The following is a 25,404-nucleotide window of genomic DNA, read 5'->3' on the forward strand; positions in this document are numbered from 1 at the left end:
CATACATACAGGTCTCAGGTTCTAACTATAGTAAAGAGAGAGTAGGGGGTAGGTAAAGTAAGAGGGATACAAGACAGATAGGGCAATTGCTGTCTCTGAGAAAGGAGGACATAATAATCAGGAATGGGCTCTAGCATGAACATGACTAATCGTTGGGGCATAAAGTTAAGTCAAGGATCTATGTACTAATTAGATTTAGGTAAGTATAGTCAGCATCAAGAGAAATCTCTGTAGAAAACTCAAGCAGCAGTTTGAATATAAACATCGCATATGGACTCACCATGGCCGGATAGCAAACAGCTTGTGCAGGCGCTATGTGTATCTGCGTTTGTTTGCGTTTTAAACTAAGGGGCCGGAAGTCATGTGGGCTCTTGCCCTGTGTCCGGGTTCAGCCGGTCACATGATCGTCAGTGACGTCATGTGAACCGCGTGACCGCGGGCCGCAGTGTGCGCATGCGCACTGGGTGCCGGGACGGAAATAGAAGATAGCTTGTGCTGGGGATGTATAACATGTTGTATCTTGGAAAACGGGAATAATAGGCTATGGATCGGTCTGCTAATTGGTGAAGAAGGATATTAAGGACATTTTAAAGTTAAGGAGTATATATAGTTCTATGCTAGCGCTTTAATTAAGAAGAATGGGGAAAGTTATCTCAGGTAAAGAAAGAGGGGTCACATACATATGTAGATAGAATGGTTTAAAGTATAAAGTATAATTGAACAATTGCTTCGATTCTCGTCGTGCTAAAATGTGAAGAATGAAAAAAATGAAAAAAATGAAAAAATATATATAAATAAAGGGAACAAGAAACAAAAAACAAAAAACAAGAGGCGAATGATCACATTGTATGGTTCTAGATTTCGTGGATAAGTATCTCAGCATATAGGTATTTATACTATAATCTTATGCTATATTATAATCTATGATGAGAGGGAGGGGTGGAAGGGAGGGATGGAGGAGGGGAAAAAGGGAAGGGGAAAGAGGGGGGGGGGGGCTCGAAGGGAAGAGGATGGAAGGAAAGTCGGGGGAAAAAGAAAGGGGGGGGGAAGGAGTTTTTCTCACCAACTTGTATATTGACTATGATTATGATCCAACTAGGGAGCCTGAAATAAAGGAGAAGTATATGCATATTAATATCAACGAAATAACATTATGACACCATATCAATCCACAATACCGAAAAACAAGAATGAATGTTTAGAGATTGAGTATTTAAAAGTCACAGTAAAAGTCACATTCCCGGTTGAGGCCTCTCGGGGATAAAGTGTCCAGTCGATGTATCCAGAAACTTTCTCTTTGTTTCAATGTTTTAATCCTGTTACCACCTCTCCGTGGGGTATTGACTTGTTCCAAAACCTGATAGCGTAAGGATGAGATCTGATGGTTGTGTTCCTTAAAATGGGCTGGGATTGGTAACAAAAACTGTTCAGTCCTGATGGTGGATTTATGTTTGGAGATACGATTCCTTATTTGCTGCGTGGTTTCACCCACATAACAAAGTCCGCACGGGCATTTAATTACATAAACGACAAATGAAGAGTCACAGGTATAGTATCCTTTGATAGGGAATCTTTTACCGGTGTGTGGATGTGTGATAAAGTTTCCTTTGATCACACTCGAGCACTGCGCACAGTGTAGGCACGGGAAAGTGCCATATTTTGGATTCTGTAAAAAACGCTGTTTTGGTATTTTATTTAAGGGTCCAATGTCTGCACGGATGAGGTGGTCCCTAATGTTTTGTGATCTTTTATAACAAGTGATGGGAGGAGACTGAAACTCGGGGATCTCGGGGTATGCTTGTGACAGTATGGACCATTGTTTTCTGATTGTTTGTTGGATTTTTGGAGCAAGGGGGTGGTATGTGAGAATGCATGGTATCCGTGGTGAGGGAATAGTGGTTTGTGAAGTAGTTTGTTTGCATATTGTAGATTTGTTGGTAATCAATTGGTCGGGGTAGCCTCTTTGTCTGAATTTAGACTTCATATCTAATTGTCTCTGTTGTAAAGTTGATGGATCTGTTACTATTCTTTCTAACCTTGTGAATTGAGATTTGGGGAGTGACGCTTTGGTGGCTCTAGGGTGGTTACTAGTGTAGTGTAGTAGGCTATTCCTGTCTGTTGGTTTGTTGTAAAGGTCAAATTGAATGTGACCAGATGGATCCTTCAGGACTAAGGTATCCAAAAAACTAATTTTCTCGGTATTGGTTATGATAGTGAAACCAAGTTCTGGGTAAATGTTGTCAAGGTAGTGGTGAAAGTGCAAAGCACTTGACATGGGACCTCTCCACAAACAGAAAATATCATCGATAAATCGAAGCCATATTTTAGCATGTAATTGAAAAAGATGATGTGTGTAAACAAACTGTTCCTCAAAGTGGATCATAAAAGCGTTTGCGTAGGGCGGGGCTACGTTAGCCCCCATTTACAGATCCCTTGAAAAAGGTCTCTGACAGGACCGAAACGTTGGGACACATTACGGCCTACAAAGATATGTTATTAATGCTCATATTACTATGATGGCGCGACCAGTCATATATTGACAAAACTTGTGAATATTCTTGTACCAATAATAAATTTGCAAAGCAAAAGACATTGGTGTGCCGTGGATTATCTCTCTATATATTCTGCGACGGAAGTCCTCTGCGAGCACCCACCATTATATCAAGGTGTGCGGACTCCACAATTTCCCTCAATCAACAGAAATCGAGACTCATCAGACCAGGCAACATTTTTCCAGTCTTCAACAGTCCAATTTTGGTGAGCTCATGCAAATTGTAGCCTCTTTTTCCTATTTGTAGTGGAGATGAGTTGTACCCGGTGGGGTCTTCTGCTGTTGTAGCCCATCCGCCTCAAGGTTGTGCGTGTTGTGGCTTCACAAATGCTTTGCTGCATAGCTCGGTTGTAACGAGTGGTTATTTCAGTCAACGTTGCTCTTCTATCAGCTTGAATCAGTCGGCCCATTCTCCTCTGACCTCTAGCATCCACAAGGCATTTTTGCCCACAGGACTGCCGCATACTGGATGCTTTTCCCTTTTCACACCATTCTTTGTAAACCCTAGAAATGGTTGTGCGTGAAAATCCCAGTAACTGAGCAGATTGTGAAATACTCAGACCGGCCCGTCTGGCACCAACAACCATGCCACACTCAAAATTGCTTAAATCACCTTTCTTTCCCATTCTGACATTCAGTTTGGAGTTCAGGAGATTGTCTTGACCAGGACCACACCCCTAAATGCATTGAAGCAACTGCCATGTGATTGGTTGACTAGATAATTGCATTAATGAGAAATAGAACAGGTGTTCCTAATAATTCTTTAGGTGAGTGTATATAGTTATTACTTTACATTTCCCATATGTCTACTTCATGTTTGGATCATTTTGAAAATTACATTTTATTTTGGGGGGATGTTTAACAGGCTTAGAAGTTTGGAAGCAAGGATTTTGGAGATACTTTTATAACCCTTTCCAGCTTTATGCAAGTCAAAAATTCTTAATCGTAGGTCTTCTGAGATCTCTTTTGTTCGAGGCATCATTCACTTCAGGCAATGCTTCTTGTGAAAAGCAAACCCAGAACTGGTGTGTGTTTTTTATAGGGCAAGGCAGCTGTAACCAACACCTCCAATCTCATCTCATTGATTGGACTCCAGTTGGCTGACACCTCACTCCAATTAGCTCTTGGAAATGTCATTAGTCTAGGGGTTCACATACTTTTTCCACCTGCACTGTGAATGTCTACATGATGTGTTCAATAAAAACATTAGTTTAAGCAGACTGTAATGGTCTATTGTTGTGACTTAAATGAAGATCAGATCACATTTTATGACCAATTTGTGCAGAAATCCATATCATTCCAAAGGGTTCACATACTTTTTCTTGCAACTGTATATTTAATTGCCGTAAGGGCACACTAGATATAACACAATATACACAGAGAATTTATACAGTGATCTGAGGTTACAGATACAGGTTATATGGGTACAACAGGGTTAAGCAGAGCAAAAGTCAGTTACCGGGTAGTTGAAAGTTCTATGATGGTGGAATAGTCCTTAGCTTCAGTCACGTGGGGGGCGGTGATGTCAGCGGTTTCCAGGTCCCTCCAAACACATTTGCACAATGTGGCCCCCTTTCAGAGAAAGACCCCGCCTGCGGGGTTGCATGGGCTTATGACCTGTAGCCGGCCGCGCCCCTCCCCGCCTATGGGTAGGTTCCACCCCTCCTCTGGTGCTGGGAGCAAATGACCCATAAAACCCCTTAGGGCTCATAGCCCCAGACCAGAATGTCGCAGGAAGATGGTTCCGAGCACAATTGATCCGCCTGGGATCCGGCTACAACTAGAGTCCAAACATGGTACAGTTATTTGGTTTCTGTGGGGAGATATGGATATCTCCCTTCCCTGACATCGCCCCATCAAACAAAGACCATGGGCACATACATCGTGGCCACCGGGACACAAATATGTATCCGGTTTGCATGGGCGATTCATAATTCCTTATGAAATGTAGGTGTCAACATGGCTGGGAGGTAGCATTGATCCTGGCAGGGCTGATACCCCCTGCTGGGGGGTGTTTTCCTGCAGGATTTAGCTTGCCTCCAAACTGGCTGATGGAGGTGTGACATTATCCACCTGGGGTCTCCTTGAAGCCTGGACCTCTGGGGGCTTTCATCCTTGTTAGCTGACAATCAGATGACTGTGGCTTTGAAGCAGGGCCCTCCTGTGGAGTTTACTACTTCTGCTATCTGTCAGCAAATGGTGTGTGTGTGAGGACATCGCTGACAGAAAATATTAATCCATATTCCTCACAGAAACCACCCAAAAATGACCCCCTTTTAGAAACTACACCCCTCAAGGTATACAAAACTGATTTTACAAACTTTGTTAACCCTTTAGGTGTTCCACAAGAATTAATGGAAAATGGACAGGAAGTTTCAGAATTTCACTTTTTTGGCAGATTTTACTTTTTAATCCATTTTTTCCAGTTGCAAAGCAAGGGTCAACAGCCAAATAAAACTCAATATTTATTACCCTAATTCTGCGGTTTACAGAAACACCCCACATCTGATCGTAAACTGCTGTACGGGCACACGGCAGGGCGCAGTAGGAAAGGAACGCCATATGGTTTTTGGAAGGCAGATTTAGCTGAACTGGTTTTTAGATGCCATGTCTCATTTGAAGCCCCCGTAATGCACTCCTACAGTAGAAACTCAAAAAATGACCACATTTTGGAAACTACAGGATAAGGTGCCAATTTTATTGGTACTATTTTGGGGTACATATGATTTTTAATTGCTCTATATTACAGTTTTTGTGAGGCAAGGTAACCCAAAAAATTGATGTTTTGGCACAGTTTTTATTTTTAACATTCATCTGACAGATTAGATCATGCGCTATTTTTATAGAGCAGGTTGTTACAGGCGCAATGATATCAAATAGGTCTACTTTCTATGATGTTTGTTTCAGTTTTACATAATAAAGCATTTTTGAAACCAAAAATTAGGTTTTTGTATCTCCATTTTCTGAACGCCCTTTTTTTTTTATTTTTCTGCCGATCGTCTTGTGCAGGGGCTCGTTTTTTGCAGGAAGAGTGGATGTTTTTATTGGTATTTTTAAGTACATATGATTTTTTGATCATTCATTATTCACTTAATGGGGCAAGGGGACCAAAAAATTGGTTGTTTTGGCGCAGGTTTTATTTATTTATTTTTACACCGTCTACCTGAGGGATTAGGTCATGTGACTTTTTTATAGAGCAGATCGTTACGGTCGTGGCAATACCTAATATGTCTACTTTTTCTTATTTAAGTTTTACACAATAATAGCATTTTTGAAACCGAAATATTCATATTTTAGTGTCTCCATTGTCTGAGAGTGATAGCTTTTTTATTTTTTGACCGATTCTCTTAAGGAGGGTCTAATTTTTTTGCGGGATGAGGTGACTGTCTGATTGGTACTATTTTGGGGGGCATACGCCTTTTTGATCACTTGCTGTTGCAATTTGTGTGATGTAATGTGACAAATTCCTTTTTTTTTACATTTTTTACAGTGTTCACCTCAGGGGTTCGGTCATGTGATATTCTTATAGAGGTGGTTGTTACGGACGTGGCGATACCTAATATGTATATTTTTTTTAATGCATTTCAATTTAGCACAATAATCAGTTTTGAAACAAAAAAAATTATGTTTTAGTGTCTCCATGTTCTGAGAGCTATAGTTTTTTTTTATTTTTTGGGCGATTATCTTAGGTAGTGGCTCATTTTTTGCGGGATGAGGTGACAGTTTTACTGATACCATTTTGTGGGACATACGCCTTTTTGATAGCTTGGTGTTGCACTTTTTGTGATGCTAGTTGACAAAAATGGCTTTTAAAAAAAAAAATATTTATGGTATTTATCGGACAGGGTGGATCATATGATATATTTATAGAGCCAGTCATTACGGATGCGCCGATACCGAATATGTGTTTTTCTTTCTGTTTTTTATTATAAAATAAGGGGAAAGGGGCGTTTTTCTTTTTTTACTTTATTAATTTTATTACTTTATTACACATTTTTTTCTTTACTTTATTTCTGATGTTCACTTTTGGGGGTCTGATCCCCTCTGCAATGCATTACAATACATCTGTATTGTAATGCATTGCCTGTTAGTGAATGACACTAGTGTATACACTAACAGGTTGCCTAGGAGACCCAGCCTGTGCAAGGCATCGGGCTGCTGTCACAACCAGACAGTTGAGAAGCTCTGACAGGAGCTTTCCAGATCCTCCTCCTTGAGTTTCTTTGTTTTGGTTAAGTTCCTCATCTCGTTAGTCTATCTCAGCTGTCATGCAGTTGGACTGATTGCTTCCCTTTAAGTTCCTCCCCATGATGCATTAGGTTGCGGCTTATACAACTTCCTGGAGTGTGTGTGCATGCTGTTTCTATTCCTCAGTCCTCTGCAAGATAAGTGCTGTTCCTTTATTTGTGATTTTCTGTCTGCTGGATTTTCAGGTGACCCTGACTCCCTCCGTGTCTTGTGTAGGGAGCCGGTGGTCGTGTCCCCTCACTATTGTAGGGTCTTCAGGTATTAGATAGCCGAGGTACGTGGATATGCGCCCATCCACCTTTGGGGTGTTCGCATAGGCTGAGCAATTAGGGAGAGTGGCAGGTCTCATGTAGGGGTCTCCCTTTTGTTCCTTAGTTGTGGATCCAGTGAGTCATTAATTGTATTGCATTGTCTTGTTTCCTGTACACCATCCGTGACAGCTGCCTCGTCACGCATTGGGTTCCTGCCACAGCAGCGCGGGGACTCTATGCGCTCACTCACCCGACACAAACCCCTTCTATGTCACGGTCAGCAGCATATAAAGGGGTTAATCCGCCGGCATCGGCTTTGACAGCGATGCCGGCGGATACAGTAAGGGCCCGGCTACCAGGGACTACCGGGCTCCTGCAGTGATCACATGCGCACCGCTCCGGTGCCTGCACGATCACTATGACGTACTATTACGTCAAATTGCGGGAACACAGTGGTTCTTATGACGTAGTAGTACGTCATGGGTCGGGAAGGGATTAATGAATCTCTCTGCTGACCAAAGTTACATGCTCTACTGTTCTCCTCTACACTTTAAAATCCACACTGAATTCTTGAGTCTTCCATAAGTCTTGTTCACGTTTCGGACACAATACTCAGCAAATTTTCCCATCTCCATTTCAAAATTGTTACCGTCAGGCTAGATCCACACTACCGTATGTGTTTTGCGGTCCGCAAAAAAACAGATGACGTCCGTATGACATCCGTTTTTTTACGGATCCATTGTAACGATGCCTACAAACAGACAAGAATAGCACATGTTCTATTTTTTTGCGGATAGCAAACGGTGTGCTGTTCGCATTTTTTGTGGACACATTTAAATGAATGGGTGTGCATCCTATCCGCAAAAAAAAAAAAAAAAGAACGTACACTGAAACAAAATACGTTGGTGTGAATGTAGCCTCATTCTCATGTATTTGTAAATAGTTATTTACTGTGAGAAGAATTTATCATGAGGGGAATATTTAAAGTCAGTTTTGCTTGAGTCTGTGTTGGCGTATTTTATACTGCATCAAATGTCGCATGTTGTTTGATAAATTTGTCTTATCCTTGAAGAGGACCTGCCACCTCAACTGACATATCTGTTTTAGTAACATACTGCATTTTCCAGGTAAGGGCCAGTTCAGATACAGTTTTTGGAGCATTTCTGCCTCATAATCAGCTCAAAAAAATGCTTCTAAACAGCCTCCCATTCATTTCAATGAGAAGCAGCACTTGCTTTTTGAAAAAAGAAGCAGCATGTCCTATCTTGGGGCAGAATCAGCTCTTAATCTCCCAATCAAATAAATAGGAAGTTGAAAAAAATAGCTCAATTTTGGCAATTTTCCATGCACAGATCTGCTTCAAAAACCTCAAGCTCAAAATTCAGCTTTGTATTGAACCCAAAATTTAGAAAAAAACGTGTCAAAAACCGGGTGAAAAACAGACGTGGATTCCACAATGATTTTTTAAGCGTATTTTTCAAAATCAGTCACGTGAACTGGCCCTAATATCAATTGTGGAGAATCTATTCTTATGACTCTCTGACTCCCATATGTACCTTTAATGCAAGATGCTGACACTTCATTCATAAAATTCTAGCAGGAATAATACAGGAATGGCACAACACGGAGCCATAGGAATAGATTCTCCAGAATTGTTGGGGAATGCAAGTAATTACTAAAACAGACAGGTCAGGAGAAAAATATTTTTCATATTTCACCCAAACTTCCAATGAACTTTAGAGGGGGTGATGAATACTAACTGTGGGGCATATTTAATAGCACCGATGTTTTAGACACCGGTCTAAACAAAGTCGTATAGCTGGCGGAGGATCCGCTGAAGGTATTAAGAAAAGCAGGCCTCTACATAACTTCGGCGGATCATCCGCCACTTCTAAATCTACGCCAGCTTCTAAGCTGTCTTATATTTAGACCTTTTTCTACAGGTGCCATCTGCGCCTGAAATACGCCTTAGGGCTCTTTCACACCTGCGTTGTTGTCTTCCGGCATAGAGTTCCGTCGTCGGGGCTCTATGCCGGAAGAATCCTGATCAGGATTATCCTAATGCATTCTGAATGGAGAGAAATCCGTTCAGGATGCATCAGGATGTCTTCAGTTCCGGAACGGAACGTTTTTTGGCCGGAGAAAATACCGCAGCATGCTGCGCTTTTTGCTCCGGCCAAAAATCCGGAACACTTGCCGCAAGGCCGGATCCGGAATTAATGCCCATTGAAAGGCATTGATCCGGATCCGGCCTTAAGCTAAACGTCGTTTCGGCGCATTGCCGCATCCGACATTTAGCTTTTTCAGAGTGGTTACCATGGCTGCCGGGACGCTAAAGTCCTGGCAGCCATGGTAAAGTGTAGTGGGGAGCGGGGAGCAGTGTACTTACCGTCCGTGCGGCTCCCCGGGCGCTCCAGAGTGACGTCAGGGCGCCCCAAGCGCATGGATCATGTGATCACATGGATCACGTCATCCATGCGCATGGGGCGCTCTGACGTCATTCTGGAGCGCCCGGGGAGCCGCACGGACTGTAAGTATACCGCTCCCCCGCTCCCCACTACTACTATGGCAACCAGGACTTTAATAGCGTCCTGGGTGCCATAGTAACACTGAAAGCATTTGGAAGACGGTTCCGTCTTCAAATGCTTTCAGTACACTTGTGTTTTTCCGGATCCGGAGTGTAATTCCGGCAAGTGGAGTACACGCCGGATCCGGACAACGCAAGTGTGAAAGAGGCCTTATATAGGCGTATTTCAGTATAATAAATGACCCCCTGTGTGTCCTGCTTTTGTGATATTGCTGCAGCCATTATCTGTGATGGATCTGCTGTATTTTCAGTACCTCTTTTAAGTTCTGATGCTAGATCACTGCAAATGAAACTATTATGCCTCTTTCACACGAGCGTGACGGATTAGGTCTGGATGCGCTCATTTTGCAAGCAAGTTCAGTCAGTTTTGTCTGCGATTGCGTTCAGTTATTAAGTTTTTTCTGCGAGGGTGCAGTGCGTTTAATGCATTTTTCACACCCGTGATAAAAAAGGTTTACAAACAACATCTCTTAGCAACCATCAGTGATTCACTGAAGCCCTATTCACTTCCATGGGGACAGGGCTGCGTGAAAAACGCAGAATACAGAACATGCTACAGGGTTTTTCACACAACGCAGAACTGATGCGTGAAAAAACATGCTCATGTACACAGACCCATTGAAATGAATGGGCCAGGATTTAGTGCGGGTGCTATGCGTTCACGTCATGCATTGCACCCACACGGAAAACTCGCTCGTGTGAAAGGGGCCTTAGTCTTTTAATTTCACAGTATTGATCAGGATGGTCTTTTTCAGCCTCTGCATGTGATGTTAATGCACAGAAAAAATACTAAAAAAAACAAACAATTTTCTAGGCAAATGTGTATTTTATACTACTTAAAATAGAAAAACTGTTTTTCCACACATTACAAATAATCTGTAAGTTTATGCATACATTCACCATAAGATAGTATTGCTAAATTTTATTATACAATACAGAGATATATACAAACACAAAAAAGAAAATGTCCATAACATTACATATAGAATAAAGACAAATAAACAATGGCGTATAAACAAGTGACAGTAATGACATTTTATACCGCTAGCAATGTCCTTATACATATGTTATCATACATGCTGGTAGTCTGCAGTCTAATCTGAAAATGGACTACATACAATTGGGTAACCCTACACATTCTCCATTAGGCCTCATGCACACGAACATTGTTTGGGTCCGCATCCGAACCGTATTTTTGCGGCTCGGATGCAGACCCATTCACTTTAATGGGGCCCTGCAAAAATAATAGAACAGGTCCTATTCTTGTCCATTTTGCGGACAAGAGTAGGCATTTCTATTATGGGTGCCTGGTTCCGTTCAGCAAATTGTGGAAAACACATGGACAGTATCCGTGTTTTGCGGATCCACAGTTTGCAGACCTCAAAACGTTTTGGTCATGTGCATGAGGCCTTATGCAGACAGCTTTGAGTTATGTCTGAATCACTACTGAAGCATTTAGGACATCAAACCAGAGAAATTCTATTTAAGCCCAAAACTTTTTATATAAAGCAGCTACACAGGTGGAGCTTTCTTTCTGTTAAAAGTCATAAAAATCGCCTGAAAAGATAGCAGATGAGGAAAGTTTAGAAAGCAGCATTAATATCAGGAATAATTTATATAATATTCCATGATAAATAGGGAGGAAATGCTCTGTAAATAGGGCGTCTTTCAAAATAAAAAAAATCTTTTAAAATCTAAAAGATTGGCAGGGTACAGAAAATAGAAACCAAGCATGCATGCTTCATAAGGACTGTTGCCTGTGCCCTACAAATGGGGACCTTTATTGTGGCTCACGCACACAACTACAGGAACTGTAATACACTGGTGCTTAAAAGTTTGGGAACTCTTCAACCTTCTCTATATTTCTGCATAAATTTGGTCTAAAAACTACATTACAGTTTCACACAAGTCCAAAAAGTAGATAAAGATAACCAAATAAATGAGTAAAAAAATATTAGGCAATATCACTTCTGTGAATGGCAAAAGTGTGTGAACTTGTTTTTAGTATCTGGAGTGACCCCTTGCACAGCAACAACTGCAACTTATCATTTGTGGTAATTGTTTATTAGTCCTGCACATTGACTTGAAGGAATTTTAGCCGATTCCTCCAAACAAAACAGCTTCAACTCTCTTATGTTGGTGGGTTTCCTCCCATGAACTGTTTGCTTCAGGTCCTTCCACAACATTTTTATTGGATATCCAGATCAGAACATTCTTCTTTTAACTATTCTTTGATAGAACGACTTGTGTGCTTAGGGTTGTTGTCTTGCTGCATAACCTATGTTCTCTAGAGATTCAGCTCACGGACAGATGTCCTGATGTTTTCCTTTAGGATTTCTGGTAAAATTCAGAATTCATCAGGTTTCTTCAATGGTGGCAAGTTGTACTAACCCAGTTGCCCAAACCATGATACTACCACCAGCACGTTTAAAACATGGGATGAGATCTTTATCCTGAAATGTAGGGTTTTCCTTTCTCCAAACATAACACTTCTCATTTAAGCCACAAAGGTATATTTCAGTCTCATCTGTCCACTTTACAATGTTTCAATAGCCTTCTGGCTTGTCCAGGCGATCTTTAGCAAACTGCAGATGGGCAGCTATGCTCTTTTTGGAGAGCAGCAGCTTTCTGCCATGCACTCCATTGTTGTTCAGTGTCCCCCTGGTGGCGGACTCATGAACATTAATACAACCTAATGTGACAAAGGCCTTTAGTTGATTAGAGGACACATTGAGTGTCTTTGTGACCTCACAGACCATTACACACCTTGCTCTTAGGGTCGTCTTGTTAGTTGACCACTCCTGGGGAGGGTACAAATGGACTTGCATTTCCTTCATTAGTTCACAATCTGACTGTGGAGTGGTGGAGTCCAAACTCTTTAGAGATGGTTTTGTAACCTTTTCCAGCCTGATGAGCATCCACAACTCTACTTTTGAGGTCCTCAGAAATCTCTGTTCCTGCCATAATACGCTTCCACAAATGTGTTGTGAAGATCAGACTTTGATAGATCCCTTTTCTTTAAATAAAACAGGTAGCCCAATAAGAACCCCAGTGATTCAAAGCACCTGACCCTAATTTCACTTTCAAATTATATGCTAATTCTAAAAGTTCATATACTTTTGCCACTCACAGACACGTGATATTGGATCATTTTCCTTAATAAATACATGGCAGTCTTAAACCTTTGACTCATTTGTTTGATTATCTTTATCCAGTTTTAAGACTTCTATAATAATCTAATGTAGTTTTAGGGCAAATTTGTGCAGAAACATAGAACATTCTTAAGGGTTCCCACACTTTCACGGAGCACTGCATATTACGGATCTGTAAAACTGTTTAATATAGCACCTGTGTAAGTATGTGGAGCTCTGCTGAACCTCCATATATTTCACAATTCCAAAAGGAGGGATACAACGTTTTTCATATTGAATCCAACAGATTAAAATGAAGCATGTTTGATGACACATTAAAGGGGGTTTGCAAGGGTACAATACTATCTATCCTCAGAATAGATAATCAGTATCTGATCAGTGAGGGTCTGACACTCGGCATCACCACCAATTAGCTGTTTGAAAAGACTGTGGCACTCCAATGAGAGCTGTGGCCTCCGTACAGCTTACCAAGCACAGGGCCAGACATTTTATAGTGGCTGTGCGTGGTATTGAAGCCCAGGCCCATTCACTTGAATGGGAGGGAGCGGGACATGGGCCATATAACAGTTGAATGTGACGCCTTTGGCCAAAGAAAAGGCAGCAGCGGAGCATCCTCTTCAAACAGCTGATTGGCAGGGGTGCCGGGAGTCGGACCCCCACTGATCAGACATTGATAACCAATTCTAAGGATAGGTTGTGAACATTGTACTCCTGGAAAAACTGCTTTAAGGAGGTATTCTTCTCTAGAAGCATGCTTTACAAGCCACCAAGAGAAGGCAGCTGTGCCTGAGGCTTTAGCCCAAATTTTTGTTTCCCCTTGCCACTTATAAGTATCAGTGCGTATAGTGAATGTGGTGCATTTCATGTAACAGATCTACAGTCTACAATGGTCCAAAGCATAGATAAACATGGCAATTAGAAGAAGTACTAGAAGTCTCAGCACATTTCACACTGCACGGTTTTCTTGTTCTTTGAAATGAAGTCGTGGATAGAGAACTGTGAAAGAGTGTATACTGCTCTTTCCAAATCCAGTATTTGGTATTTTCATTTTACAGGCATATCCTCAGAGATGAATGGTCTGTGCATACTTACTGTATAATCCACAATACTAGTCACAGTCTTACAGGAAGTACTCTTATCCTGCCAAGAATCTGCGGTCTGTTATCTGAACTGTCCTGAGCACTTCTAATTATGTAGACTGAATACAGTAAGGTCTGGTCAAAACCTATATACTTTTAATATGCCAGATATGATGAATGCTGGTCCAAATCTAAGCAAACAGGTTTGGTAAAATGCACGTTTTAGAAAATAGTTATTATGCTTCTAATGCCGGCAATCAAAACTATATGAATGCTTACAAATGGTACATGGGAAGGCCTACAACTTCTACCAGTGAACATAAACGCTAACAAATAAATATGCAAATATACACATGCTTTGCCAGGTGTCTACACAACCATTGCAGAAATTACAAAAAATATACTTATATACAAGTATCAGCCTACGTTTCTATTTGTACAAACAAGCCCCTTTAAAATTAAGGAAAAGTCAAGTTTATTTTACAGCATTTTACTTCTTGCGGATAAAAACAATGTAAATGATCCTAATTTGCAAAGTCCTATACAAAATAAAATTACAATATGTACACATGTACTTAAAGGGGTTTTCCGGGATTTTAATATTGATGACCTATCCTCAGGAAAGGTCATCAATATCAGATAAGCAGATGGTCCAACACCCAGGACCCCCGCCGATCAGCTGTTTGAAGAGAGTACTGCATTCCCTTCATTGTTTACCTGCTCATCGTCGACATTGCAGCGGTGAGCAGGTGTAATTTCAAGAAGCCATCTCATTCATTTCTATGGGACGGCATGTTGCTATTCAAGTGTATAGGAATGACCGTCCCATTAAAATGAGGATAGGTCATCAATATTAAAATCCTGGAAAACCCCTTTAGTAATGCATACACATGTTGGTCCTCTAGCTTTTGTGAATGCAAATTGTAATCTTGCTGACCAGCATACCTAACAAACATGACAATTTTTAAAAACTTAGCTTTCATAAAATGAGAAAACATTTGGAAATGCCTTACACATTGAGCAGCAGGATGACACAAATTTTAGAGGGAACCTATCATCAGTTTCATGCTGCTTGAGTCAGGGGAAGGGTAAAATCCTGACATGTTTCTTGACACCTCACTATGATGTTTTTTGGGAAAACGATTTAGAATTAAGCTGAGCACAGTGAGACCGAGCAGGAGGAGAATAGTTTGCTTTGCAGCTTGTAATGAAAGGAATAAAACGTTTTTGTTATGAGGTTTCTGCAGACAGCATCCAGAAACTGGTCAGGCCAAGAACTGCCTTAACCTGATGGAGACCAAGGAAGAAGAAGGAGAAGACAACTGACCCTTTTTATGGACCTATGCTAGATAAACAGCCAGATCCTAAATAAACATTCTCAAATACCTTTGAAGCTTATGTATAAGTTTGGGGACATTTTTTATTATTGCACTCCACTTATCTTGGGGTAAACATCATTTTATCAATTGGTCTTTATTAAAAATGTTCAATGGTTTGTTTTCTACAGCTTTCACCGCCTCTGCAGACTGTTCTTTCTCCTCAATGAGATCTGTCAGAGAGCTGCTCTGCAGCCCTTATCTCAAGTTCCCTGAGAGCTGAAGTCTTATCAATCTGATCATAAGTTAGCTCTAATGCAGTATTTAGGTACTGCTACACGGTCAGGTTTCCTGATGCAGTTTTGAAAGCCAAAATCAGGAATGGATCATAAAAGGATGTATAAAGGACAGACACTACTTCTGTTTTTTTTTTATATTCACTTCTGGTTTTAGTTTCCAAAATCCCCTCAAGAAACCTGACCATGTGGCTGCACCATTTATGAGCTGTCAGTACGCTTTATAGCTGGAGAATTACTTTGATCAGTGCATTGATCCATAATAGAAACTTCCTGAACAGATGATAACGGATCAAAATAGACTCGCTAATCCTATAATTCATAAAATTACAATTTCAATTATTCGGAACCAAGCTATTTATGGCTGTTCAACTGTAATGTTACTGAGGGTTGCCTTAAAAAAGGCTGCTAGGTGGTAATTAAAAGAGATCCTTGAGTTTATATTCTGTTAATGTGGGATGATATAAGCCAGGGTCTCTCAACTCCGGTTCTCGGGACCCACCTACCAGTCATGTTTTCAGGATTTCCTTAGTATTGAGCAGGTGATATAATTAGTGTTAGTGCATCAGGACTTACCACAGGTATTCATTGTGGAATGTTCTCAAATCCTGACAAGCAAGTGGGTCCCGAGGACCGGAGTTGAGAACCCTGATTATAAGCAATGCATATCTCATGATACAAAACAAATTGAATAAGTAATGTATCTGACGATGCGACTATCTGTTTAGGCTTCTTTTCTGATGACAGTACCTTCCTGTAGAATATTTCACCAAGATTATTCTCAGTTTTTCTATTTGGTTTATAAAAACACTGACCGGCTTGATTACACTCATCAGAATGGCTGGCATTTATTCCTGGCTGATGTTCGGTAGTTTAAGCCAGACCAAAAGAAAACAGTGGGTCTCACGAGGCTGCCATGGCAGTGCCCCCACTAAGCTTCACCATCATCTGCTGGCAATCATGATATGAGCGCCTGTCGCCCACCTTCTCCAAAGTCCGTGCCGCTTCAGCCAACATTACTGCTCTCTGGCCAGGAGATGACAAAAATGACAAGGGGAGGTGACGGCATGCCAAGAGGATGGCTGTAGCTCTCTCCCTCTGTCCCAATAATGATTCCAGGTCACCTGGAGAAGCAAAGAAATCGATGCAGGTTAGTGTCTTACAAAGCATGACAGAAAATATGGACTGGAAATTAGACTTGAGCAAAATGTTTCCCCTTACTCACCAGTTCACAGAATACAGTAAGACAAATACATTTCTATACTCTTAAATGCACCAGAAGTGAAACTCAAACATGGCAAATTGATGTGCTACTCGAATACTACTTCCATAAGATACCAATTAAGAAAGCCATGACAATGACTACTGCCTGCTCATACTCCTTTAAAGGGGTTCTCCGTGTTTTAAATACCTGGCTTACTTGAATTTGGGGGGCGCTTCTGAAGGCTGTGCTGCAATAACTGGTGGGTACGAGTGGGACTTGCTCCAGCCATGAGACGGACTGTGGCTTCATGCAAGAACAACTAGGAATTAAACACAATTATTTTAGTTAGAAACTTCCAAATATGTAAGATTTTCTGTCATTCGGATAAACACTATGGGCACATTTATTAAGACCGGCATTTTGATGCTGGGCTTAATAAAGCACTAAGCTGGCGGTGGTTACGCCGAAATTATGAAGAGGCGCCAGACTCTTCATAACTTTGGCGGATCCTCCGCCAGTTCTAAATGTAAGACAGCTTCCTAGCTGTCTTACATTTAGACCTTTTTCTATGCCTGAAACAGGTAGGCCCCTTTCACACGGGCGAGTATTCCGCGCGGATGCGATGCGCGAGTTGAACGCATTACACCCGCACTGAATACCGACCCATCAATTTCTATGGGGCTGTTCAAATGAGCAGTGATTTTCACGCATCACTTGTGCGTTGCGTGAAAATCGCAGCATGCTCTATATTCTGCGTTTTTCACGCAACTCAGGCCTCATAGAAGTGAATGGGGTTGCGTGAAAATGGCAAGCATCCGCAAGCAAGTGCTGATGCGGTGCGATTTTCACGCACGGTTGCTAGGAGACGATCGGGATGGACACCCGATCATTATTATTTTCCCTTATAACATGGTTATAAGGGAAAAGAATAGCATTCTGAATACAGAATGCATAGTAAAATAGCGCTGGAGGGGTTAATTTTTTTTTAACTCACCTTAGTCAACTTGATCGCGCTGCCGGCTTCTTATCTGTCTCCTTCTTTGCTGAACAGGACCTGTGGTGAGCATTCATTGCAGGAACAGGACCTGTGGTGACGTCAGCACAGGTATTGGAATGAATGCTCACCACAGGTCCTGTTAAGCAAAGAAGGAGACAGACGAGAAGCCGGCAGCGCGATCAAGTGGACTAAGGTGAGTTAAATTATTATTTTTTTAACCCCTCCAGCGCTATTTTACTATGCATTCTGTATTCAGAATGCTATTATTTTCCCTTATAACCATGCTATAAGGGAAAATAATACAATCTACAGAACACCGATCCCAAGCCCGAACTTCTGTGAAGAAGTTCGGTTTTGGGTACCAAACATGCACGATTTTTCTCACGAGAGTGCAAAACGCATTACAATGTTTTGCACTTACGCGGAAAAATCGTGTGTGTTCCCGCAACTCACCCGCACCTTTTCCCGCAACGCCCGTCTGAAAGAGGCCGTATAGAAAGTGGTAAATGAGACAGGCCTGCCGGCAAGTCCCCTTCCCCGCCCAAAATTTTAGACCTGTTGTGAGCGGGGAGAAGTTGTTGCACATCAATCTGTGCCTAAATTACGCACATTTATTTAGGTGTATTGATAAATGACTCCCTATAACTATGCTTACCTTGCATTGTGCAGGTTTAAAGGTGAAGGCCAATCTGCGAAGACTACTGAGGTCCCGCTGAAAGCCTGTCAACACAGATGTGGAAGCATGAATTGCTTCTCCGGATGCTTGGGTGGAACATGCTTGTTTCTGCCATAATGAAGTTCTCATGGACAGCAGGAGGTCACAGATCAGCAGCTGCACTACCTGGATATGTATATAGAGACAAAAAAGTAAATTGATTTTGTTATTACTATCTGAAGAATTTAATTACATACATTTTTAAAGAATTGTTCTCTCTTGCTTACACAGAGGTTATCAAGATGACAAAACACCTATGTATTTGCCTCAGTACGGAATAGGGAGGAGGCTCCTCCACTTTGGACCCCTCCCCACAGTCAGTCACAGTTGCTAACAAGAAGTGGCACTCACTCTGGCCTGACTTGACCATGTATATGGCAGCCATTTGACTGACTGGTCACATTGTAATACTCCACCATCTCTGTAGGGGGAATGAACAATAAACAGCAACTTCTCCCGCAAAAATCGCATGTTTGCCAGGGGTCTCAGGAGTTGGAACTCTGATTGCCGGAAGCTCTTATATTAAATTGAATGTGGTGAAGCAACCCTTTTAAAGTTAAAACAAAACCACAATTTTAATGTCTATGTAAGGGGAATGGAAGATACCTCTATTGAAGCAGCAATAACCCTGCAAGGTATCCATGATGTACTGAAAGGGTTCATGACCACCAAAAGCTGATCCTGCCTTCCATTATATTTGAAAACAAAAGAAATCGATAATAGCCATTTATGCAGAATAGAGGGACTAATTAACCCGTAAACAATAATATAAAATGGCCCAAATCATTTGGAGAACATTAATAAAGCTATCCTGAGTCATGTCACAGGTCACTTCTTCTGCAGCCTCCATCCTTGCCTTTTCCCAGCTTCCTTTTAGCTGTGGAACGAGTGGTGCGGGTGCACGGAGGAGGTGGAACATTTACATGCTTTCCGGATTTCCTTAGGCCTCTTTCACACGATTGTAACGGATTAGGTCCGGATGCGTTCAGGGTGCGTTCAGTGAAACTTGCACCATTTTGCAAGCAAGTTCAGTCAGTTTTGTCTGCGATTGCGTTCAGTTTTTTTCCGCTCGGGTGCAATGCGCTTTGATGCGTTTTTCACGTGCGTGATAAAAAAAAAAAAAAAACCTGAATGTTTACAAACAACATCTCTTAGCAACCATCAGTGAAAAACGCACTTGCTACACAGCCCCATTGAAATTAGTGGGTCCGGATTCAGTGCGTTCACTTCACGAATTGCACGCGCACGGAAAACTCGCTCGTGTGAAATGGGCCCTAGTATTGAGCAGGAGATATAATTAGTGTCCATGCATCAGGACTTACCACATGTATTCATTCTGTGGGATATTCTCAAATCCTGACCGGTAAGTGGGTCCTGAGGACCAGAGTTGAGAAACCCTGCTTTAAGGAGATTTAGCTCCCTGCCTACGCCATTATAATACATTGGATTATTTACCTATTCCAGTGTATTACTGTGCATCACATGGATTAACCCCTTCAGGACCCTGCCATTTTTCACCTTAATGACCAGGCAATTTTTGAAAAATCTGACATGTGTCACTTTACGTGGTGAGAACTTTAAAACGCTTTTACTTATCCAAGCAATTCTGAGATTGTTTTCTCATCACATATTGCACTTCATGACAATGGTAAATTTGAGTCAATATATTTCATTTTTATTTATAAAAAAATACCACATTTACCAAAAATTTGGAAAAATTTTCAATTTTCAAAATTGCTATTTCTCTGCTTTTAAAACAGATAGTGATACCTTCTAAAATAGTTATTACTTTACATTTCCCATACGTCTACTTAATGTTTGGATCATTTTGTAAATGACTTTTCTTTTTTTGGGACGTTAGAAGGCTTTGAAGTTTAGAAGCAAACCTTAAAAATTCTCAAATTTTATAAAAGGACCAGTTCAGGTCTGAAGTCACTTTGTGGGGCTTACATAATAGAAACCACCCATAAATGACCACATTTTAGAAACTACACCCCTCAAGGTATTCAAAACTGATTTTACAAACTTTGGTAACCCTTTAGGTGTTCCACAAGAATTAAAGGAAAATGTAGATGAAATTTCTGAATTTTCCTTTTTTGGCTAACAAAGCAAGGGTTAACAGCCAAACAAAACTCAATATTTATTACCCAGATTCTGTAGTTTACAGAAACACCCCATTTGTGATCGTAAACTGCTGTGCGGGCACACAGCAGGGCGTATAAGAAAAGGAGCGCCATGTGGTTTTTGGAAGGCAGATTTCACTGGGATAATTTTAAGATGCCATGTCACATTTGAAGAGCCCCTGATGCACCCTAGAGTAGAAACTCCAAAAAAAGTGACCCCATTTTGGAAACTACGGGATAAGGTGGCAGTTTTTGTTGGTACTATTTTAGGGTACATATGATTTTTGGTTGCTCTATTTTACACTTTTTGTGAGGCAAGGTAACAAAAAAATAGCTGTTTTGGCACAGTTTTAATTTTTTGTTTTTTTTACAGTGTTCATCTGACAGGTTAGATCATGTGCTATTTTTATAGAGCAGGTTGTTATGGACGCGACAATACCAAATATGACAACGGTTTTTTGGTTGTTTGTTTCAGTTTTACATAATAAAGCATTTTCTTTTTAAATTATTTTTTAGTGTCTCTACATTCTGAAAGACATAGTTTTTTTTAATCTTTTGGGCAACTGTCTTATGTAGGGGCACATTTTTTTCGGTATGAGATGACGGTTTGGTACTATTTTAGGGTGCATATGACTTTTTGATCGTTTGGTATTACACTTTTTGTGATGTAAGGTGGCACCGTTTTTATTTTTATTTTATTACGGTGTTCACTTGAAGGGTTATATTATGTGATATTTTTATACAGCAGGTGGTTATGGTCGTGGCAATACCTACTATGTATACTTTTTTTATTTAAGTTTTACACAATAAAAGCATTTTTGAAAACAAAAGAAAAATCATGTTTTAGTGTCTCCATATTCTGAGAGCCATAGTTTTTTTTTTTTTTTGGGCGATTGTCTTAGGTAGGGTCTCATTTTTTGTAGGGCGAGATGACGGTTTGATTGGTACTATTTTAGGGTGCGTATGACTTTTTGATCGCTTGGTATTACAGTTTTTGTGATGCAAGGTGACAAAAAAATTGCTTTTTTCACACCATTTTTTTTTTTTTACGGTGTTTAACCGAGGGGTTAGGTCATGTGATATTTTAATAGACCTGGTTGCTACGGACACGGCGATACCTAATATGTCAACTTTTTTCTTTTTTTCACTTTTAACACAATAAAAGCATTTTTGAAAAAAAAAAATAATATTTTAGTGTCTCCATATTCTGAGCCATAGTTTTTTATTTTTTGCCCGATTGTTTTATGTAGAGGTTCATTTTTTGCGGGATGAGGTGATCGTTTCATTGGTACTATTTTGGGGGGCATACGCCTTTTTGATCGCTTGGTATTGCACTTTTTGTGATTTAAGGGGACAAAAAAATATATTGTTTTACCACAGTTTTTATTTTATTTTTTCTAGGGCGTTCAGGTGACGGGGTGGATCATGTGATATTTTTATAGAGCCAGTCGTTACGGACACGGCAATACCCAATATGTCTGTTTTTTTTTTTTGTTTTGTTTTTACAATTTTATGTGTTTTATTTGGGGAAATTAAATTTATTTTTTAACTTGAAACTTTATTTTTTATTATGAAAAACTTTTTTTGTACCAATCTGGGACTTCAACTTCTGGGGTCTGATCCTCTCTGCAATGTATTACAATACATCCTGTATTGTAATACATTGCATGTCAGCTTGTATCCTGACAGCCTGCCTGTGAGACCTGTTATTACAGTTTTGGGGTAAGAGAAGCAATGAAAAAATTGGAAAATTGGCTGTTTTGACCCTTTTTTCCATTACAACATTCGCTGTAATGGAAAAATAGTACAGGTAAATTTTTTAATTTTGAACAATCATGGATTTTTTAAATACATTTCTTATTGACTATTGCTCATTTATTATGTTGGCCTGCTACCTGGTGGCCAAAAAAGGAATCGCAGCATGAATGCCCTTAGCCTCTTCTGCAAGGCTGAGCGCATTTAAATAAATTACCGGAATCCTCGCTGGCCATAGAGGATGCCAGTAACAAGCGCTTCCGAGTTTTTCGACCATTTAGATGCCTTTGACCATTTATTGCTGGTCGCAGTAAGTAGCCGCAGGTCTCTGCCGTTTGAAACAGCAGAGACCTGCCTGCCATGACGCCAGCTGCACGTGCAAGCAGGCACCATGTTTGCCTATCGCTCCAGCGCCGTAGCGAAAGGGCCAAAGGCGAATTTAGTTTTTACGAAATTATCCCTTCACGACCTCCAGCGTACATAGCCGCCGGGTTTCCGCTTTTTAAAACAGCAGAGACGGATCAGTGTTTTAGGGGTTGTTTGGAAAGAGGCTCACATGAACATATGTTTTTTGAAAAAATATGGTCTCCCTGGATATCGTACTATGCTGGATTTGCACTATTATGTTTAGCTGTGATAGAAGTGTTGAAATCATACAAAGTCACACAGGAATATACCTACTCTGTATGACTATTCAGTGATCTGTATATTTAACTAGATATTGAATCATCAGTACTGTTCTTTATTGTTTGTTATATCATGTTACTATCTTTTGTGTATATCCCCCCTGCGTGGGGTGTATTGGCAGTATGTTGCCGACATTCATTGCTTTAATACCCAATAAATATCTTTTTAAAACAATAAAACAGCAGAGACCCGAGGCACATGTATGCGATCACATACATTTCTCCCCTCAGATGCCGGCATCTGAGCAGTCCGGAAGCGGAAGCCGTGCACACCCGCTCCAGTAACAACATTCCCCGGCTGAGATCGGGAACCTGTTACACTATACTAATAGCTCGAAGTCTCAAGCAGGCTTCGGCGGCTATTAGAGGAATATACCAATACAGGGCACTAGGTGGCAGAACTGTATTGTTATATTGAGAATAGAGAGTGTTCAATGATGGCTATATAGCCATCAATGAACACAATGGGCCAGGGTGACTTAAAAAATAAATATATAAGAAAATAATATATATAAAAGTTCAAATCACCCCCCTTTCCTTAAAATAAAAACACTTTACCAATAATGTCCATACAATGAAAATATAACAATTAGGGATGAGCGAATCGACTTCGGATGAAACATCCGAAGTCCATTTGCATAAAACTTAATAGCTTCAGAAACTGATTTATACTGTAAAAAAACATTTCCCGAACTCGGGTTCGGTTCCAAGTGGTACCTTGGAACCGAACGCGAGTTCGGGAAATGTTTTTTTTACAGTATAAATCAATTTCTGAAGTTATTATGCAAAGTCTCGCAAAACTTTGTGAAGTAATAACTTTGGCTCATCGGAGCCAATACATTCTAATACTGTACGGAGCGCTCACTCCATACAGTATTGAAATAAAGTTTTATGTGAATCGACTTCGGATGTTTCATCCAAAGTCGATTTGCTCATCCCTAATAACAATATATTAATGCTATATGGAAAATGTCATAACGGGAAAAAAAATAAAGAGAGCCAATTTACCATTTTTTATAAAAAGTGATCAAAAAGTTACACACACTTCAAAATGGTATCAGTGAAAAGTACAGATCGCCCCGCAAAAAATGAGCCCTTACACAGCGAGTACACACAACTACAAAAAAGTTATAGGGGTTATATGGTGACAACATTTTTTTTTTTTTTCTCAAACTATACAAGTGTGGTATCGTAATTGTACTGACCTGGAGAATAAAGATAACAGGTAAATTTTACAGCATCATGAATGGTGCAAAAAAATTAAAAATATAAAAAAATACCAGTCAAAATTGCATTTTTCACCAATTCCATCCCATTTGGATTTTTTTCCCCCCACTTCCCACTAAAGTGTATGCAACAGTAAATGGTGCCATTAGAAAGTACAACTTGTCCTGCAAAAAAATAAGCCCTCATAAGGCTATGTGAACGGAAAAATAAAAAAAACTTAGGACTCCGGGAAGGCGGGGAGTGAAAAACTTAACAGTAAAACAAGATATTGAAACATTCTCCTTTATTTTCTGTTTGTATTTTAATATTTTTTTTCCTGTATATGATTATGTCAGTCATCTTCCCTGAGCTGCTCCTTTGCCCTCAACAGCAGTTCAGAAATATGTTTTACTGCACATGGACATAAGCGAGTTTCACATGCTGGTACCTTCCGCAGACAACCCCTGCAGTGAAAACTGACCCACTAATCAATGGGTTTGTGCACATGGACAATTTTTCTGAGATTGCTCTTTAGGTTCTAGCTTTTATCTTTTTTTTTATCAACCACAGGAAACAATTGTCTGGAAAGGACTTATTGACTTGTATGGTTTTCAAAGCTACTCTATGACCTGTGCAGAGAGGGAGAGGCGGGAAGCTGTGACCATCACTATTTGTCACTAGTGCAATCCTATACAGGAAACATGTTACATTTCATTGAAATCCTGCCTAGGATGATAATGAGCTGACTGCTGGAAAGTGATCTGTACAGAACAGAAAGTGTTTGCCTATTATGAGGCTCAGTAGCCAGCGTTAAAAAGTCAGTAATGTATTAAAAAAGTGACATGGAAAATGAAAAAAACTAAAAACTCATCAGCTTGAACATAAAAACTTGATTTAGGCCATTTTATGACAATACAAAATATCAATCTTTATCCAACAGAAATGTGTGTAGCTTGCATAATTTGGTTCATTCACCTGCTCTGCATCATTTCGATAAATGTTACTTTCCTCTTGTGATGTTAGGCTACTTTCACACTAGCGTTGTTTGAATCCTGATCAGGATTTTGATCACAATGAAAAAATGCATTGGAAAAAACGGATCCGCCATTTATGGACTAACTTTTTTTTCAAATTTTTCAGGTTTAACATGCAAAAGCCGGATCCGGTTTGACTGAACACACGGCGCCGGATCCGGCATTAATGCAAGTCAATGGGAAAAAGGCCGGATCCGGCGTTCA

The 25,404-nt window shown here is 40.4% G+C and overlaps 1 protein-coding gene across 3 annotated transcripts in view; it reads right to left on the reverse strand.

Moving 5' to 3' along the window:
• Positions 1 to 15,454: 15,454 nt before the first annotated feature.
• Positions 15,455 to 25,404, reverse strand: part of SREBF2 (sterol regulatory element binding transcription factor 2) — a 94,002-nt gene continuing 84,052 nt past the window's right edge. Inside the window, exons 17-19 of one of the 3 annotated variants that reach the window (XM_040407345.1) lie at positions 18,337 to 18,522; positions 16,901 to 17,003; positions 15,455 to 16,604 (exon numbers count right to left, since the gene is read on the reverse strand). In XM_040407345.1, the coding sequence (XP_040263279.1) occupies positions 16,384 to 16,604; positions 16,901 to 17,003; positions 18,337 to 18,522 (510 nt within the window). In that variant the 3' untranslated portion in view covers positions 15,455 to 16,383. Of the gene's footprint in view, positions 16,605 to 16,891; positions 17,004 to 18,336; positions 18,523 to 25,404 lie in introns of all 3 variants that reach the window. The other 2 variants (XM_040407344.1, XM_040407346.1) reach the window with 2 other exon arrangements.

Source organism: Bufo bufo, chromosome 9, assembly GCF_905171765.1.
Source record: "Bufo bufo chromosome 9, aBufBuf1.1, whole genome shotgun sequence".
In the NCBI taxonomy this organism is placed as follows: domain Eukaryota; kingdom Metazoa; phylum Chordata; class Amphibia; order Anura; family Bufonidae; genus Bufo; species Bufo bufo.